The following is a 20729-nucleotide window of genomic DNA, read 5'->3' as shown; positions in this document are numbered from 1 at the left end:
AGCTTCCCAAACTCTGAGGGTGGACACAGCTAGACTTCGATCAATATGTTCTGGAGGAATTATAAAACCTAGCGAGGCTCACAGGTTCATGGATCTAAGGAATGAGGCCAGCACTAAGAAGCAAAGGATAAACAGTGATGACTATAGGCTCTAAGTCATTGCAAGACTCCTGCTCAGGGCTGCTAAGAAAAGGAAAGACCTAAATGTTGAAGACCCCCCTCCTTTCTGCCTCCGCACAGAGGGATGAAACCCTTGTCTGTGTACATTGAGTAATGGGACTGGGTGGGCTAAGTAATGGGTAAGTATTAGAGGACGTAAGAAAAATAGATGACCGAAGGTAAAAAACCAGGCCCTGCAATAGTCACCAATGATGCCTTTGGAATGCAGGCTCAAAAAACACACAGGCTGTAATTTTGGGTCATTTATGGGCCAATTTAGGAGTGAGGCCTGAAAGGATTCTGTTGGGAGGAGCAGATATAAATTTGTTTTGCTGCCTCACATGGTGCTTATGTGGAGGGTGGGGGCACACTTCATACTGTATGGATAGGGTTAATAGGTTATATCATTTTCCCTGATACAATAATCTCTTTGAGTTATTTTCCACTTTGAAGTAATTGTTTTCTTAGACTTCCTTAAAGTACACTTTGACCACTTGCAGGAATGTGGCAGCCTGCCTCCTCTACTGGGTTGTAATCTTTCCAGCATTAGATGCATCACTTATTGCGGTTAATGAAGCAGTGTTCCTGAATTTGTAACCAATGTCATTTTTCTTTGGAAAGCACAAACAGCAGGCTCTCACCATTAAATGTAAGGATGTTACATTTGTAGATATGATCTGTGACCATCAAAAATCTGCAGTGACGATTTTGAGTTTGTTGCCATGGGGGAAAGTTGGGTGTGACTGTGGTGTGATTCAATGATCCAATTACTAGCAATTTTCTGTGGCCTAGTATGTCTAATTTTGCCCCTTTCCTCCCACTCCACAATAACATTCACTAAATTTACCTTCAGATTATCCTGCCCAGCAGGCAGGCATGTCCTTCTTTCCTGGGGTGCTGGCCAGTAGTCCTGCCCCTCCTCCTGACCATAACTGGTGTTTGTGTGGTCCTAGTGCCCCTTGCTATTGTCGTTCTGACATCTCTCCCCTTTGTTGATGAAATATACACATTCTCTATGATTACCTTTGTTGGTAACACTGGGCATGTTTCACGCTCTCTTCTTGCAACCAATATATAGAGATGTAGAGATGAGAGAGAAATATGGAGAGAGAGTGAGAGGCTATATCAGCAGTTGTACTTCGAGTCATTCATCATAGTTCTTCAATCAGTATTTTGGGCTTCCTGCTCATTCTCGTTGGACAAGAGCTCTCCTTTCAATGGTCCTTCTCTCCTCTTGCTTCCCTGGCCCAAAGGGGACCCTTCCTGTTTGGGAAGCCTACTTCCATTGGCTCTTCACTCAGAGATTTCTCTTCGGCACAATGCCATGCCCCTTCTTCATCCTCATCTGACATTCTGAACACTCTGAAGTAAGAGTTATTTATAGTGATGGAGTGAGACCCTCCGCTGTCGTGATTATTGACCCTTTGATGTTAGTCCTTTTTTGAGCCAGCCTTGAAAATAACTATCTGATTTTCGTGTTTGCTGTTGGCGTACAAGGACTAGATCTCCCAGTTTTAGTCCAGACATTGTGGCATGATGCCGTGCGTCAGCTTGTCGTTTCATTTTCCTCTTGGGCTCTTGGTCATGTGTGACAATGCCACTGTGTTCTGACAGGGCCTTCGATTCCAGTTGAGGCAGTCTGGTCCTGCTTGCTCTCCCCAGTACAAGTTCTGATGGCCAGCTCCCTGTGGAACTGTGTGGGGTGTTGTGGTAATCCCAAAGTACTTGGCACAGTGCTTGTCCCACAGAGATCTACACCAGCTCTGCTCGTTGGACCACCTTTTTTCTGTTGCCCGTGAACCTTTCCACCATGCTGTTTACTTGCACCTACAGCTGTGTTATCTTCCCGTGATGCACTCACAGATATGCTGTGAATCAGCAAAATTTTACTTATGAGAATGAGGGTCCACTCTCCGTCTTGAGTGTCAGGGGGGTGCTCCAAGCTCCAAAAATATCATCCAGAATTGGTAAAGTGGAGAGGCTGAAGTTGATGACACCTAGCACACTATGGGGGAATCGAGAATTCATTGATGACGACCAGGAGGTAGCCACCAGTGTCCAAGGGCCCATAGAAGTCTGCGACCAGTGTTGTTCATTAGGGCCTCAAGGAGGTCAGACATGTGTAGTTGCTCTGACTTGGGTGTTTTGGCCGTTATCTGCCAGAGATGACCGTTCATAATCATGTTTTCTACCAGATGGTCAAGTCCCAGGAACCATACTTTTTCTCTTAGCATTTTTATTTATTGGCCCCATGCCTCTGTGAGACTCATGTGCAAGGCTGACTGTCCATCTTCGAAGTGTCTTTGGTATGAGCAGCCTCCTGGTGCCTCAGAGCAGTATTCCTTGCTCTGTTGCTGACAGGACCTCCTGCACCTGCTCAAATGCAAATATTTCCTCTCCCCTGATCCCTTCACCTACCGGGCTGCTGTTGGTCATGTGTCTCCACCTCTGCTGCTGCATGAGTGTTTTGACTGCTTGTAGCGTGATGTCAGTCACTATCTCCTGTGTCAGTTCCTCTATCGTATTTGAGGTGGGTGTATTTTGTCACAGCACAAAGGTGAGATATTCCTCAGCCTTGGAGGATGTCTCTGTTGCCTGGGGTAGGGGCTGTCGGGACATGTAGTCGGCAGGGTTGTGCTCCTTTCCTGGTTTGTGCACTATTTTGAAATTGAAGTCCATCAGGCGCATCCCCCACCTTTCTATGTGCAGTGGAATCTTCGCATTGGGATTGCTGTAGATTGTGACCAGTGCCTGGTGGTCTGTCACGATGGTGAATGGTTTCCCGTAGCTGAACATGTGGTAGTGCTTGCATGCCTAGACCACCGCTAAGCTTTCTGTCTCTGGTTGAAAGTATGCCCTTTGTACGTCTGACAGGCTCCTGCTAGCATATGCAGCGATGTGTCTTGTTGAGTCCCTTCCAGGCTTATGTTGTGTGAGAATGGGTCCTATCCCCAAAGGCCTACGGTGAGCTCCATGCATAGGGATGTGTCAACGTATGCGAGGTGATCCACGGCTGTGACAGCATGCTGGATATCCTTGAAAGCCTTGTCACATTCCAAAGTCCAGAGAAATGGCTGCCCTTGTTTAGTTAGTTCACGAAGTGGGGTGCCCGTGGTGGCAAAGTTTTTGATGTAGCAAGCACAGTAACTCGCCAACCCCAGAAACAGCCTCACTCCTGCTACTTCCACTGGAGGTCGTGTTTTGCAGTGTTTCTACCTTGCTGGGGTCTGGCTGCATCCCTTTCTAGGAGAAGATGTAACCAAAGAAAACAAATTCTTTCTTTCCCAGCTTGCACTTGTCCTCATTCAGTGTCAGGCCAGTCGTTTCTAACTGCTTGCATACCTCCTGCAGTGCTGAGTCATGTTCTTCATTTGTGCAACCAAATAGTAGGATGTCATTTCTGAAGTTCTCAGTTTTTTATAGGCCTAATCACTTGTCTCACCGTCTCCTGAAATATTTCTGCTGCTGATGACACCCCAAAGCTTAATCGCTTGTAACGAAATAGCCCTAGGTGAGTGGAAAATGTGGTGATGTAATAGAACTGTGGGTCTAGTTCCAGTTGATGGTAGCCCATGAATAAATCTAGGTTGGAGAACACAGAGGCCCCAATGAGGCAGCTGATCATGTCATTTGGGTGAGGGCCTGGATGCTGTTTTCTTTCGATAGCTGTGTTCGGTACGCACATGTCAAGACATTCGTATTTTCTGTGTGTTTTTCTTTGGGACAGTCACAATGGGGAACACCCATTGAGTTGGTCTTTCCACAGGTTTGATGATGTCCTGTGCTAGAATACTCTTTAGTTCTTCCTCTACGTGCGGTTGGAGGTACACATGGACTCTGTGGTGATTTTGAGCCTCTGGTTTGATTGCTTCATTGCTTTCCAAGCCATTTGAGGATCACAGAATGTTTGTTTAATATTTTGTGATGCTCAGATATGTGATATGTCATGGCTAGGAGGCCGACCACTTGTGCAGTGACGTTGCTGAGCTAGCCCAGCGCTGGAACATCTGTCAGTAGGACCTGTACCTTTTCTTTCACAGACATGTCATTGCAAGTGAGTGTTTCCACAAATTTGCCCACATTCACTACAGGTTGTTTTGTACCCCTTGTAAAGACGTCAACAGTGGAAGGCAACAGCAGAGGCTTGTGTTTAATTTTTTCATGCTCACTCGCCCATGATGTTGCATATGGCACCACTGTTGAATATAAATTGCGTTGTTTGATTTCTGACCTGCAGATCTACTGTTGCTTTTTTCTTTATTCGTCGTTTGTCAGCCAGCTAGACATGTTCAGATGTGCTTTCTTGGGCTAGGGCGTCTGTCATGAGGTATAGACTTTTGTTGGCTTCCTGTGCATTGGCGGCATCTGAGTCAGTGGATGAACTGTGAATATATGCTTCCATGTGTTGTGCCGGGGTTATTTGTGGTCGGGCAGGTTGCCCTCTCTTTGTCTTGGTGTGTCCGCCCATGCAGACGCTTGCAAAGTGATTGTCACTGTTGCATTTCTGACATTTGTGTCCCATGGCCAGTTAGACACTGACGTGTGGGTTTTCCAGGCTGCGGCGATAGCATGTCCTTTCTTGTTTTTCCTTCAGGGACATCAATGGTTTGTCATGTCTGCTGCTGCTTCCAACAATGCCGTGAGCCTGTTCCATGGTTCGCACTTTTCCATTTCCCATTTGGATAGCATGTGATGTGGCCCTGGCTTCCGACCTCACCATGGTCGGTATTTTGTCCAGCATGTACGTTTCAGTATTTTCTTGCAGAATCCAATTGAGTGACACCCTTCAATGATGCGCAGCCTGATGGTTGCCTCATTGTCGAATTTGTCAATTTCACAGTAGGTGACTAGTTTGCGCAGCCGTGTCGCAAAGTCGTTAAGTAATTCAGCTGCTCTTTGGCATGCTGTGTTGAACATGTTGCATTCAAAGTCAACATTTCGCTGGGGGTTGAAAGTGTCTGTGAGGAACTTCATCAGTCCTTTGTATGCGGCAATTAACTCAGGTGGGAAAGTTATGAGCATGTATTCAACACACCGTCCTGATACCCCAAGGCTGATAAGCCGCACTGTAGAAGTACTGATTGATTGATTGATCATCCCACCCCATGTTCAGAAAAAGGTCCCTTGCCTGATCATCTGTATGATTTTTTACAGATAGCGCACAGGTAACGTTCAAAATGACTGATCCATTTCTCCCAATGAGCGCCTTTCGTTTGAGAGTCAGAGAGGTCAAACGGCAGAGGGCGTCTGAACATTGCACTTGAAATTGCCCCATCATTGCATTCTTCAGTCATGGTTGTAAACTGCTATGGTTGTGGCTGTAACTTGGTAATGTATAATTGTTGCCACAATTGCAATTTATTTGCCAGATTTCTTACTTCTGCAATATTTCATTAATATTGTATGCACTCACTGCATTTGTTTTGCCACGGGGGTGCCTGACAGTGGTTACGAAGCTCAGTTACTGTGGGCGCCTGACTTTAAAATGGCCACCAGGGCTTCAATGCGGTCATTGGCTTCTCCATCTGACTTTAAGAAAGCCACCGAGGGAGTCACACACTCGCAAGATCTCGCCAGAGCTCAACACAGGAGGTTCAGTCAGCGAGGCAAATTCTAGCAGTACTTACCGCTTGTTTGTGAGCTCTTTGTTGTTGCAGGCAGCTGCGCGACCAGGGGTACTCGAGGTTGCACTGGTGTATTGGATTCGTGTAGGTGCCCATGCTGATCCAGAAGCAGGGAGCGCATTGTGGTGTGCGACTGCTTGGGTCTTGGTCTGGATGGCGGGTCCCACCCTTGTCACCAGATGTCATGTGTAGACTTTTTAAGCCCAGGTAGGTTGGTGTACGCCCAAGCTGAGCTTCACAGCTGGAACTTCAGGCTAGCCAGGAAGTGTGTTCTCTCTCTCTCCTCGGATAGCCCATTGGGTAAATGCGAGCACTACAATTTTGTTTATATTACCAACGAGGCTATGAAACCCTTGAAACCCGTATTGTCATTTGAAAATAAAAATGTCTGCAGCAAGTACAGATCAGGCCAGGGAAATGCATCCCCAACTTAATTTAAGTTTTCAGATGTTACCAGTAAAATGCAGATCATTGCTTAAACACAAATGGGAAGTGTGTACCCATGTTACAGGATTCAGCCCCTGATATAGTCTTTGTTAGACTTTTCATCCTTGGAGTGTTTTCCCTTAACTTTTGGCCTCTGTTTCCCAGGTTGTTGAAGTTTGCTGGATTCTGTTTTTGCTGTTTTTGTTACTCTGGACACTTTACCACTGCTAACCAGTGCAAAAGTGCAAGTGCTCCTTTACAAAATGTGTTTGTAATTGGTTCATCCATGATTGGCATATTTGATTTACTAGTAAGTCCCTAGTACAGTGCACTAGAGGTGCCCAGGGCCTGTAAATCAAATGCTACTAGTGGGGTTGCAGCACTGGCTGTGCCACCCACATGAGTAGCTCTGTAATCATGTCTCAGACCTGCCACTACAGTGTCTGTGTGTGCAGTTTTAACTGTAAATTCGACTTGGCAAGTATGCCCACTTGCCAGGTCTAAACCTTCCATTTTCTTACATGTAAGACACCCCTAAGGTAGGTCCTAGGTAGCCCCAAGGGCAGGGTGCAGTATATGGTTAAGGTAGGACATATAGTAATGTGTTTTATATGTCCTGACAGTGAAATATTGCTAAACTTGTGTTTCACTGTTGCAAGGCCTGTCCCTCTCATAGGTTAACATGGGGGCTACCTTTATATCTGATTAAAGTGTAGATTATCTTTGGGAGCGGATGGACATGTGGAGTTTGGGGTCTCTGAGCTCACAATTTAAAAATAAATCTTTTAGTAAAGTTGATTTTAAAGATTGTGTGTTTGAAAATGCCACTTTTGGAAAGTTTGACAGTTGGGCTGGTTGCACCTCACACTAGACAGTGACACAAAGGGAGCTGGGGTGTAGTCTGCATTTCCTGATGAGCCATCTGTGCTAGGAGGGAGTGGAGGAGTGGTCACTCGCACCTGAAAGGGCTGTACCTGCCCTCACACAGTGCAGTATCCAACCCCCTGGTGAGTGTCTGGGGCCTGGCCTGGGCAAGGCAGGATTTCACAATCAAGAGAGACTTTGCTTTGAAGTAGGCCTACTTCAAATGCGAAAATGGGTATAAGAAGGGCACCCAAAACCACAGACTTAAGAACACTTCTGGAAACCAAGAGGAACCTCTGCCTGGAGAAGAGCTGAGGAAGAAGAGCTGCCCTGCCTGTGACTGTGCTTTGTGGAGCCCTCCTGCAGTTGCTGCTTCTGCCTGTGTTAGAGGACAAATAATGGACTTTGTGTTGCCTTCCTTCTTGTGAAGATCTCCAAGGGTTTAATCTAGAGCTTTCCTCCTATTGTTTGAAGTCTCAGGGACAGCAAAGACTTCTCTCTGCCAGCACCTGGAGCCTCTGGAGAGACTCCTACTCTGCCAAGTGGTCCCCATCCAGTTCATGGGACCCTGAGAAGAGAAGCTGGCAGCCCAAGAGTGAGAAATCCACGCACAGACCGCCGTGCGGGGAAAAGATAGACGCAACTCCGATCTGCGGCTGAAAAATCAACGCGCCACCGGCTTTGCGGCTGAAAATCGACGCTCACCCCCGACATGACCTGAAAATCGACAAACCTAGGGCTGGAGAAACAACACCCAGCATCGCTGACGGAGGCTGGTGAGATCGCAACCTGCGGTGCGTGGTTTTTTTATCATCGCGCGGCTGGATTTCCGATGCAAACACCGTTGGGCGTGTAAAAACAATGCAAGGCCTGCTCGGACCCAAGAGTGCTGACCGGATCGACGCATCGTACTCCTGCGGAGAGAAGAAACGACGCACACTGACCCGACTAAAGGAGAAACGACGCAAGTTCTTGCTCGTGAGTGATATAGACACATCGCAAGCCCTTTTTGATGCACACTCGCCTGTGTGGGGTTATTTTTGATGCGCACAAGGTACATTTTCACGCTAACAGTGTTAGCGTTGTGTTTAAAATTACATGAAGACTCTTTTTGCTTTTTTTGTGATAACTTGACTTGTGTATTGTCGTTTTTTGTCATTTTGGTCTTGTTTGATTTAGGTAAATATTCCCTATTTTTCTAAACCTGTGTTGTCATTTTGTAGTGATTTCGTTAAGTAACTGTGTGTGTTGGTGCCAAACTACCAAGGGGGTAAGCAAGGGTTAGCTGAGGGCGATACTCTGTTACTCTGACTAGAGTGAGGGTCCTTGCTTGGACAGGGGGTAACCTGACTGCCAACCGAAGACCCCATTTCTAACCCTCTTCCTTACTGCAGCATGTCTCAGGGAGGAGAGCAAGCCAGACACCATGGTCGCTCTGCCAGTGAGTTAACAGATCAGATCGGGTGGGGAAAGTAGTTGGAGGTGTTGCTGTTACTACTAAGCAAACCCTAGACTTAAAACCACTCCTGACATCTTCCCAGACTGTGACAGCCTACTTTTCTCGATTAAACTCTCCCATCCCTTTATCTTTTCAGGGTCTCTGGTCTGTCGACCTCAGGGTCCACATCCAATTTTGTAAAGGCAGTTCCAGAAACTTTAGCTACTCTGTCCCTCCAGTCTGTTGATTTCACTCTGCTGGAGGGTTTTAATATGTATATAGAGGATACATCATCTCAAGTAGTATCTTCCTTTCTAGAGGACCTACAGGGCTTTCAGCTAGTTCAGCGAGTGACCTTACCAGCCCACAATAGGGGTCATACCCTTGATCCCATATTTTCAAATGTGGACAACCTGGAGGTAAGCCCCCGATATAAACAGTCTGGACAGAACAGTTTGTAATTCCTTTCAGTATCAAGCTGCCATCAATACTACTTCATAACTCTGGAACGGTTATTAACTCCTGTCAATGGTCCAAGTTACATGTAGCCAGTTGGGAGAATATCTCTGGGAGGACCATTCCGCCGCCGTAACTGAGGCACTTGAGGAGTGAGATGCCTCATTATGCTTAAAGGCTTTGAGCTTGGGGATCACCAGGGCACTGAATGAAGTAATCCAGTTCAAAACCTGCAAGAGGGCCAAACTTGCAGATAGGGCGAGTTGGTTCTCTGCCGAATTGAAACTTCTAAAAAAAGGGTTGTAAGGTGTGGGAAAGAAGGTAGAGAAGAGATTACAAAGTAGAGGAAAAAGCCAGGTACAAATTTATGTTGAAAAAATGTCATCATGCAATCTGCAAAGCACAGATAGAGGATTTAGCGAATAGGATAAGTGCAACCCCAAATTCCAGCAAAGGAACCTATCGGATCGTGAAGACCTTTTTGAAGGGCAACCCCACCCCCCAAGGAAGGCCCTCCTCCTTCAGAACAGCACTGAGGCACTGACCAAGTACTTTCTTGAGAACTTGAACTTGATAAGTTCATCAGGGCACCAGGACGATTTATTAAATCCTGATTTCCCTAGCTGTGGTCTTTCGTGTTTTCCCATCATTAATCAAGTTGAAGTAGTTAACATAGCCAGATCGGTAACTTGAGTTTCTCCACTGGCCCCTGCCCCGATAGACATATTAATGAAGGGCGGGACCTGCTACTATAGACTTTGACCAAGCTCTACATTCTTTCCTTACAAAGTGGTCTAGTCCCTACAGAGTGGAAACACACCATTATCTGTCCTTTGTTTAAAAACAAAATTAAATCACTGGACCCCTTGGTGGTGGCGAATTATAGACCTATCTCCCGCTTACCAGGGCCTAGTAAGATTCTAGAAAAGTTTGTCAATGACAAGTGATCAACTTTCTTGGAGTCCAATAATATCCTTCATCCCACCCAGACAGGTTTTCAAGTGGGTCACAGCACAGAAACTGCTTTATTAGGAGCAAATGAAGACCTCAAGCAGACCCTTTACTCTGGTGGTTCGGCAGCACTCATTCTTCCTGACTTGTGCCGCATTTGACAGTCTCTCATGTTGGACTAATGCAGCGCCTGGGAAAACCTTGATATCTCCGGTTCTGTGCTAAGCTGGCTAACGTAGTTTTTTGAGCGAGACGGACTTTCAGGTCCTTGAAGGACTTTGTTGCTCTTCTAGTTACAAGTTGAAATGTGGTGCCCCACAGGGTTCATCGCTTAGTCCTACCCTCCTCAATATTTATGTGCGTTCATTATCTGATAATGTAGGGGTGTCTGGATTTGCGATGGTTCCTTACGCGGATGATACTCAATTAGTCATCTCACTATCCCAGGATATTCAGAGTACCTCCAGGAGGCTCAATAGCTGTCTGACAGAGGTAGCCAAATGGATGGGAGATAGTTGTCTTAAATTAAATGGTGAGAAAACTGAGGTACTGGTGGTTGGCAATAACTCGTCCACTTGGCAGCAAATCAGCTGGCCATCTATGTTGGGTGAGCGTCCTCAACCAAAAACTGAAGTAAAAAGCCTGAGCTTTTAGATCACAAACTGCCCATGGCTTCATAGGCAAATAGAAGTACAGGAACCCGTTTTGGCCTGTTAAGAGCCCTCCGTTAAATCTGAAATGGCTTCCATTTGAAGCGAGAAGGATTATCATCCAGGGACTGATATTATCACACCTGGACTATGGTAAGTCTATCTACCAAGGCAGTCCTAAAGCAGTCATTAGGAAATTGCAACTTATTCAAAATGCGGCAGCCAGGATTGTTATGTGGGTTCCTAAGTTTTGTTTTGCAACTGGTGCTCTCAGATCCCTGCACTGGCACCCTAATTGGAGTAGGAGCCGGTTATCTGTCTGGTTCATCGGGCCAAACACAAGCAGGGCACAAAAGATATTCAACAACCGATTTTCCCTAATCTACCGAGGAGATCCCTGAGATTGTCCTCCCTGGATCTCCTTGTCATACTTAAGATAAGGAGAGCCAGGGGCAGTGCTCGGTCCTTTTCCTACTTGGCACCTATGTTACAGAATTCTCTCCTGGTGAGACTGAGAAGCGAAAAAAATTGGCTATGCTTTCGCCAGCAAATAAAAACTTAACTTTTTCTAAAAACAGAGTAAAAGTTGGTCGTCTTCCGGTATTCTTCAGCGCTGGGAAACGTGTTTTTTGGTAGCCATGCATTTTATAAATCTGGTAATGAATGAATGAATGAATGAATGAACCTTTGGGGCTCTCTGGTTTTCACTCATTCCTTGCCACTTCTGTCTCACCTCTTAGCATCAGTAATTTGTACTGTCCTTCTGTGAGGCTCACAAATTGCAATAAAATTGCCAATGAACAACAGCTTTGGCAATACTCACATCTTTTTATAGTCAGCTTAATGGTCATGGAATTCTACATTCACTTGTCTTTTTCATTTTCTCCTTTGCTTCCATGGCAGAGATTACTGTTTTGATTTGGTAAACTTGTGCAGCACACTGGTCCCAACTTATGTTTCTCCAGCAGTGGATGTGAATTTGGTGGTCATGACACTTGGATTTCTTTTGGATCCAACTCAAAAGGTTATCTTTTCGATCTTTGTAGGTTTTTTTTCAGACAAATTCTCTACAAATCTCGCAGTCTTTGACATTATGATGATAGTCTCATTGAAATCAAATTCTAAAGACAGTGATCCGAAACGGAGAGTCCCAGTAGAGATAACATCCAGTGAGAGATTAGAAAATCAGTATCTAGAAGAACATAGAGCAGATGGGATTTACGTTCACCCGACATGCAGCAGCAAATTTAAGGTTTGGGAGCTCAGCTGATAAGCTGAAATGTAGTTTTTATTTTTGAGATTGTTTAGTTACTGAAGTGACAGCGTTTGTAGGGCATTCTTAAGGTATACTGACGTTTGAACGTTACTGTGCCGCTCCCTGTTTAATGTCCAGGAATGATTCAATTTGCGAATCTGTGAAAGCTATCCACGATGATGAACTGTAGTTACAGATATGTAACCTGTTTCTGAACTGTTTTTATGTTTGTGCATGTATTGAAAGTTATATACACAACCTAGCTAAAACAGAAAGTCAGAGTTGTTGGAGAAATGATTCAGGGTCGTGTACAATTTTTTTGGTTGGAAGATTAGGCAATGGGGTTCTCTTTACAGCTAAATCTAAGAGACCAGAAGGTTTCCTTGCCAATGATAATTGTTTATTCCGCCTGGTATCCAACAGTCTAAAGTATTTGCAAGTTTGCACTGGCTTTTCCACAATATAGCCATTCACAAACAATGCCTCCCTCCTAGAAAGAATCAACAACCCACTGCACTGGTTCTGAGGTACATAGAGGTTCCACAGCACATCAGCTCCCCTCCAGTGGCCTGCACGCAGTTTAGCTGCCTTGGTAAATGTGCAATGTCTCCTCCAACTCAGATCCCGGTATTGAGTCTCTGCTCTTCCTCCAGCTTCTTCTGTAGAGGTGGTTGAGAACGTCAGTGATAAAGATAGTAATGGAGGTTCAAACAGGTAGGCTACAACTCTGTATAGGCATCATGGACAGTTAGCAGCGGAGCTACAACTCCCTACACTGGCCAATCCAGCTACCCGTACAGGGAGGCTCAGTAATCCTTTGTCTTCCTTCTCAACTAAAGTCACTGATGGAAAACATTTATATAGTACCTACTACCCGATTGGGTCCCTTGGCAGATGTATAGCTGGCATACTAGCTGTCTAAAAGTAGCCAGCCAAGCCCCCACAGCAAAGTATTGGTAAGCAAAGGTTTTTACCCAGGTGTTCCTTTGGAGAATATGGCCTCCTCGACTCTGATACTGTAGTGGCACAGGTGAGCTCAAACAAAATAGGACAGCGTCCTCCATGTGGATACACACTCTGCTTGGGCATCAGTTAGCTGTAGTTGGGAAGGATGATGACTGATCCCATCTTGTTCATGCCGCAACATGAGTGTGTAGGTTGCACTTTTGACTTGTTCTAGTCTGAATGAACCAACAGGTTTCTCTTTTTTCATTGATAATGTTTTAACTGTTTAAGGAGCTGTCCCTCAGGCTCGCTGAAAAAGAAGGTGCAAGAGTCGTGGTGGCTACTGATCCAGATGCAGACCGGTTGGCAGTGGCTGAAATTCTAGATACGTGAGTACTACCTTTATTTTAAGGACACCTCTAAGATGAGGATTCTGTTTCATCAGTTGAATGAAGGGGGTTGTTGGGCTTCCACTCTAAACTACAGTTGGTTGCTGTATCCTAAAATATATCCCTTTTTGTATCAATACGGCTGAGCAGTGTGAAGCCATTTTATAGTTTGAATTTTACCACAATAAATTATAGAGCCATTGAATAATTACTCACACGGAAATAGTGCTCTAATAACTTTTTTCATCTTTGCTTGTTTGAGAAGATGCAGCGGCAGCAACTTTTTTTGTACATTCTCTACTGCTTGCCTTTTGCGAATGGGTGACCTCCCCATCTTTATGGTCGCTAAAATATCCATGTTTTGGGACTGGATAAACCCCTTTGTACATCTGGCCGACAGTGTTCCACATACGTAATGACGTGTTATTGCCATTTAGTATTACTTACAAACCGGAAACCAAAATGTGCAAGCGTGCATTCTGGTTTGTTTTTTGGGTGGATAGGAAACTCAAGTATGTAAGTAACATGATTATCCTGTATTTGCTTAAATTATTTATCCAAAAAATTGGAAGATTTCGTGTGCGTGCGTGCTTGTTGTTTTTGTGTACTGGAGTATTATTGGCTTCAGAGGACTCTGCCTTTAATGTAGCACTGATCATATTTTGCTCAGATGTCTCCAAAACCTAGCATTTATGTCCGGATTTGCTTAACCAGAGGAACGACAAGGCGAATTGCCTTTCTGCAAGTTTGGCATCTGTGTGTTACGCTTTCCGATAGAGGGCTTCTTTCTGAGCTGGATAGACTGTCATGACCCAAGCATGCACCCACGGGCCCCATTCGAATTTCAACCTCCTGTGGTGTGTGCCTGATTTTGGTTTCTAGGCCAGCTAGTGCTTTTGGCTTAGCATGATATGTTTCTGGTCCCATTTACCTGATGGATAAACGTATGGGCAGATATTTACAGGTTCGAAGTGATGTTTGAAATGAAAAAAGTGTGCCAGTCAGACAAACTCGTATTACAAGTACATCTAGAGGCCATTTGAAAAGGGTTGTCAATGTACGGCATTGCTCACAAAAAAACACACAAACAATCTAACAGAGCACTTTCAATGAAAAACAGTGAGTGAGGCAAAAAAAATATTGCTTCAGAAATCAATTTTTCTGAAGAAACAATAGGTGGCGTGCCAGAAGCAAGTGTATGGGGTTATTTTTCAAGAGTGGATAAATCCGTTTTGCATGATCGAGCAGAATGCTGCCTTAAAAGTGAATTTGTTAAGATGTCTTTAATCTCTCATCTATCTCTCCATCTACATTTTCTGGATTTTTTTTTATTTAGGAATGGTTGATTTATAATATTTCCAGTCTAATTAATCGTTTTTTTAAATTATTTTTTATTACAATCCTATTGTTTATAAAGTAGAATTTAAATCTCTTATTTTAGAGACTTCTAGTGCAGATTCCTCGTCTTTTAAATATTCCTCAATTATCAGACTGGATTCGGAAACTTTTCAGCTGCATCTCTGCGTGCCGATAGGTGGTGCCTTATGGCTCCAAACTGAGGCCGTTCCACTACGGAAATGAGGTGCGGGGTTTATATAAGCACCACTTCAACGTACTGACGTCCACTCCTTTCTTTTTGCACCATCAGACATGAATCCGGACCTACCTCTCGCCTCTTTCAGACCTAACCTTGATCAAAAATGCCTTGGGGCATCTCACCTTCGAAACGCCAGTTTTTTAGCCCTAAAAGGACTGTTGTAAACAATCTGTGACTGATCCTCACCAGATTTGCCTGATGTGCCTGGCGTCGAGTATCTATGAACCCAAAGGCCATTCAAAATAGCGAGGGGAAACTGCACATCTCAAAGCATGGAAGAAAGACTCTGCGAAAGCTTGTACCCGTCCTATTTCTTTAAATTTGTATCGACTCCCTCTAGCTTGCCTGTAGGCCCCACGGAGCTGAGAGGTTCTCCACCTGGATTACTGCTAATGGGTTCACCCTGTAAACCAGCTGGATCCTCCGAACCCTCATTTGGGTCACCTCTGGCTCCACTCCTGGCTATGACTTTGGCACCATTGTCAGCACCAGTTCCTGGTACTGTGACACCTATACCAACTCCCATGGACATCCGAAGATGGGGCTCGAGTTGTCCTCCGTGACATAGTCCGTGCTGGTCCATCCTCAATGGAGGCTGAGCTTGGCTACTGTAGAGGCCAGCCGCACTTCCTCCACTAGATTTACCTCCATATAGATGAATTACACCCCACATTTCCTTTTTGGCATGGATTCGAACAATGACTACAATGAGGGTGATGAGGTTGGCCAACCAATCACAAGGACAATCAGCATGTCGACTTGCAGGAGGCTAGTAGCCCTGAGTCTTGGTTCCTCTCACTCTCTGGTCCTGCCACTGAGGTGATTGCTTCTTATGACATGGTGACAGAAGTGCTTGACCTACAGCTCCCCAAATCTTGCTCATGACCCTCCCCCCATTGTCCCCAATCAACCACCAGATTGCATGATGCCACCACCCAGACCCTAGTGACCCATCATTTATTTATCTGAGAACCCCTCCCCTGAAAGCTTGGTGGTTGCAGACATCTGCAAGCAAGACTAACTCCAACAGGTTCCCAACTACTTCCCCTGATAGGGAGTCAAAATAGGCGGAGACATTCAGGAAAAGAGTATTTTCATCCACATGTCTGGTGCTTCAATCAAGTAAATGCCAGCTGCCTGATGGGGAGCTATTCCCACTCCTTTTGGGATTTGGAGCGGTTGAGGCTGTAGTTCCCACCGCTTCCACAGTCAAGGTGAACTGACCACCCAGTACATTATTTCCTCCCTGAACCCTCACCTGCCAAACCCCTTTATCATGCCTTAGGTGGGGCACCTCCAACCATTGGGAGGAAGGATCCGATGATTCTTGCCAGTTTGGCAGGCCATACCATCAGACTGGTGGATCCCACAAATTGTTCAGAAGGGCTATACCCTACCCTTCCTTTTCATACAGCTACACCTTCCCCCATCTCCCCAGCTACTGACAGAGGACTGTCTATCTATTGCGTTTTGTGGCTGGAATTGCAAGTTCTTTTGTGGCTATTGAGAGGGTGCGCGTGCCAGAAGTAGGATGTGATTTTTAATCCATCTATTTTCTGGTGCTTAAGAAGGATGGAGGACTTTGACCTCTTTTAAAACTGCACCCTTTCAGCGCCTTCCCCAGGAATGAAAAATTCAAAATGGTCACACTAGCCCAGGTCTTGTCTCCTCTTGCCCTGGGGACTAGATGGTGGAATTGGACCTGCGGGAAAACCATTCCGGTATACCTGTCCTGCAGGCCCATTTGCACTACCTGGAGTTTGTGGTGGGACAGGAGCCTTTTCAATTTGCTGTGCTCCCCCATGGTCTCATCATTGTTCGCAAAAGTGTTGGTGATGGTGGCAGGCGGCCTTCATAGGTCACGGGTTCTAGTCTTCCCCTACTTCAATAGCTGGCTATTAAAGGTAGGCACACCCCAGGCAGTCGTCAACCACATCCAGGCGAAGGCTAACCACCCGTCATCTTTGGGGTTCACTATCAATGTACCAAAGTCACACCTGACTCCTTCTCAGATACTCCCCTTCATCACAGTCATTTGAACATGATTGGGTTTTGGGCCTTTCCAACAGGAAAGAAAAAATCCACAACTATAATCCTGCTCTTTCAGCTTCAGCCCTGGATTTCAGTTAGGTCCACTCTGAGGCTGCTGGTACTGGTGTCCTCCTGCATCTTGCTAGTCGAGCACACCAGGTGGCATATTTGGGCTCTGCAGTGGCATCTAAGCCTCAGTAGGTCCAACATCAAGGGGACCTCTCCAACCATGTTCAGATTTCGGAGGAGACTGCTAAAGATCTACAGTGGTGGTTGCTAGACCGCGATAAGGCCAGTGGAAGACCAGTCTCCATTCTCTTCCAGGGGATCCTCATCAATAGTCATAAACATTGAATATTCCCGCCCTTGTGCGGGGACCCCGGAGCATATATAAAATACACACATATAAAGTATGAAATATGCACGAAAAATATACATATAGCATTTTTAGTAGACATATCTTTCAGACTAAACTCATATATACATGTGTAAAACAGCAATGCAGGCTATAATCATAAACAGGCTAAAATGCTTTATTTCTATGAAGTTTTTTTTGTTTTTTTTTTATCATTATAAAATTACAATAGAGAATAAATATCTACCCAAGCCCCCAAAACTGGGCTTAGGGAAATAAGCAGTAGTAATCACTAGAGAAAAAGAGAAACAAACTACATTGAAAAACAATGGAGCATTCTTAGCCAATAGGCTGCATGCAGGTTAACACAGGAGAACCATAAAAACTTTGGCACCGTGCCTTTAAGACCCTGAGCACCTCCAGTATCCCACCATGCCTCAGGGGTGAAGGAGAGGTGACAGTTGGTTCACAGTTAGGTCAGTTCTTTTTTCTGGCTTCTTCTGAGAGGATCCTGGAGCATTGAGCTCTCAGTTTTTCTGAGTTTTTCTCAGAAAAATACTTTAAAACAGCGTTTTTTTCCTGTTTTACTCGACATCTAACATCATTGTCTGAGTTTGGCAGTTTTTTCCTGACAGAAAAATGCCTTCCCTTTTTGTCAAATGCCCTTCTTGTGGGAAGAAGAAGGCCCAGTCAGATCCACACACTCTTTGTATTGTGTGCCTGCCTCAGAGTCACTGCCCTGACACTTGCAAACACTGCAAGAACATGTCAAAGAGGACTCTGAAGGACAGAGAAAAGATCAGGCTTCATGGGCTTCACGAGAGGCAGAAAACATCATCCTCTTCGCTTCCCAGGCAGCCAACAAGCCACTCTCAGGAGAGAATGGCTAGGTCGACGTCAGCAGGTAGGAAAGTACCTGTTTGTTCCCCGTCGTCGTCGTCGCTGCCACCATCTCACCGCCATAGATCGCCGTCGACGGCGACCCGCCCGACGTCGAAGGATACGGCGTCGAGGGAACATGGCCATCGCAGGGGCATATCTCCGTCGACGGCAGCCTGCCGATCGACGTCGAGCCATCACCGGCGTGCCCGTTCGCCGCCGAAGGCCTCACGCCCCCGACGTCAAGAGACACGACGTCGAAATCGCCACGACGGCAAGAGCGTCATCCGCCGTCGGCCTCCCACCGCTCCACGTCGAGGCACACGACGGCGAGTAGATCGAGGTCCAGAGATCGCCGTTCGACGTCGAGGCACTCAACGTCGAGGCACTCAACGTCAAGGCAAGAACACCGACCACGAGGCCTGGGCGCTCTGTTACAGCATCTCGCAGCAGGTCACGTTCCCAGCGACGATCTAGGTCACGATCACGACACAGAAGATCGCCCTCTTGGTCGTCGTCAGGGTCATCCGTCGGACGTTACTCCCCCACCTTAACAGATTCTCCACCAGCTAGAGTCTCACCGGTGGATGACATCACTACTTTTAATGAGGTACTTTTCAGGGGAGCACAGAAGTTAAATATAGAGGTTCCAGAACCATCTACCTCCTCGTCAGTCATTTTTGAGACTCTGCAACATAGAGCAGTTTCGAAAAAGCTGCTGCCGCTAGTGCCTGGTCTGTTGCAGCCAACCATGGACACTTTTTTAGCACCAGCCACCCTCAAATCTGCTCCGGCGAGGATTTTGAAAAAATATAAAGCGCCTGAACAGGATCCTTTATTCCTAAGAACGGATCCGCCACCGGACTCAGTAATATTGGCCGCAGCCCGAAAAACTCACTCGGTGACATCATCCTCCACGGTCCCACCGGACAAAGAGAGCAGGCATCTAGACTCTCTGGGGAGAAAAATGTGCGGCACGGCGGCATCTATAATGAAGGTCTCCAGCGCGTCTGCACTCCTGGGCAGGTATGCCCGTTCTCTGTGGGACTCTCTCAACAGGTTCACAGAAAAGTTACCTAGGGAAGACAGACAGGACTTCCAAGAGATCCTACAAGAGGGATGTCTGGTATCCAACCAAGTCATCAGCGAAGCGGCAGATGGGGCAGACTTAGCTGCACATGGGTAGGCACATGGAATCTGTGCAAGAAGGTCTTCCTGGCTGAGACTGACTGGTTTAAAACAGGAACCACAACAGCGCATCCTAAATCTTCCATTTAACGGGAACTCGCTGTTTGGTGCCCATACGGATGAAGAAATGGCACGCATGAAGACCGAAGTGGACACCATGAGGGCAGTAGGCCTGGACTTCAGGCGGAGGTATAGGCCTTATGACAGGCGCCCTTTCCAGCAGAGGGTTCAAACCCCTCACTGGTCCCAGAGGCCACAGCAAAGGCAGGGACGCCCTCTTTTTCAGGCTCGTAAGGCCACCAGGGAACGCGGGTCAAGTAGACCTCAACAGTCCACACCAAAAGCGCCGGCCAAGCAATGAGATCTCGCTTCCCTCAACACTGTGCACCACTCCGGTGGGGGGAAGTATCACAGATTTTCTTCACGAGTGGCACTCTATCACAAAAGACAAATGGGTGCTCAACATTGTCGAAAATGGCTACTCTCTTCTTTTCAAACAACCTCCACCGCACTTGCCACCAGCCAAATGCAAACCATCTCATCTCAGCCTACTGCGCAAAGAGGCTCTCGCCCTCTTACGAAAGAAGGCAATAGAAAAGGTTCCACTTGCGCACAGAGGTAAGGGGGTTTACTCCCGTTATTTTCTGGTGGCGAAAAAAGGCCGAGAGGGCGTTTTCAGACCGATTCTGGACTTACGGCTTCTGAACAAGTACATAAGAAAACAGAAGTTCAGGATGCTGGCTCTTCACCAGATTTTCCCTCAGCTACATCAGGGAGACTGGGTGTGTTCCATCGACCTGCAGGATGCATATTTTCACATCCCGATAGCTCCCAAGCATTGGAAATTCTTGCGCTTCCAGATAGCCTCACAGCACTATCAGTTCAGAGTGCTACCATTCGGCCTGAAATCTGCCCCCGCGTCTTCTCAAAATGTGTGGCAGTGGTAGCGGCACATCTTCGAAAACAAAAAATCTTCATCTACCCATACCTAGACGACTGGCTACTGAAAGCTTCCTCTCCGGATCAGGCGAGAAACCATCGGGACATTGTACTCAAGGTTTTCGAGTCTCTAGGTCTTCAAGTAAACTACCAAAAGTCCACCTTGACTCCAACACAGAACCTCCACTACCTGGGAGCTATACTAAACACAGAGCTCCAAAGAGTATATCCTTCGGAGGAACGACTATTATCAATAAAGAGGAAGTGTCAAGACCTGTTAAAATCCAACGCACCTACGGCCCGTCAGGTGACATCTCTGCTGGGCTCCATGGCATCATGCATTTTCATTGTCCCAAATGCCAGGCTGCACATGAGGCCCCTCCAAGAGGCGTTGGAGAACAACTGGAGCCAAAGGACAGGTCGCTGGGAGGACAGAGTGCGGCTACCGATAGCAGCACATCAGTCATTGCAATGGTGGATGCACAGACCTCACCTGTCAGTAGGGGTGCCGTTTCACCAGGTAATTCCATCCGACACTCTGGTAACGGATGCGTCTCTTCAGGGATGGGGGGCTCATCTAGGTC

General features: G+C 46.3%; 1 protein-coding gene across 1 annotated transcript in view; it reads left to right on the top strand.

The window, feature by feature from the left end:
• Positions 1-20729, top strand: part of PGM2L1 (phosphoglucomutase 2 like 1) — a 522422-nt gene that overhangs the window by 273358 nt on the left and 228335 nt on the right. Inside the window, exon 8 of the mRNA XM_069203801.1 lies at positions 13059-13156. Coding sequence (XP_069059902.1) covers positions 13059-13156 — 98 coding nt within the window. The remainder of the gene's footprint in view (positions 1-13058; positions 13157-20729) is intronic.

The sequence above is a fragment of the Pleurodeles waltl genome, chromosome 8 (genome assembly GCF_031143425.1).
Source record: "Pleurodeles waltl isolate 20211129_DDA chromosome 8, aPleWal1.hap1.20221129, whole genome shotgun sequence".
Classification (NCBI taxonomy): Eukaryota; Metazoa; Chordata; class Amphibia; order Caudata; family Salamandridae; genus Pleurodeles; species Pleurodeles waltl.
Note: the sequence above shows the minus strand (reverse complement) of the source record. Positions and strands in the feature narration are given on the sequence as shown.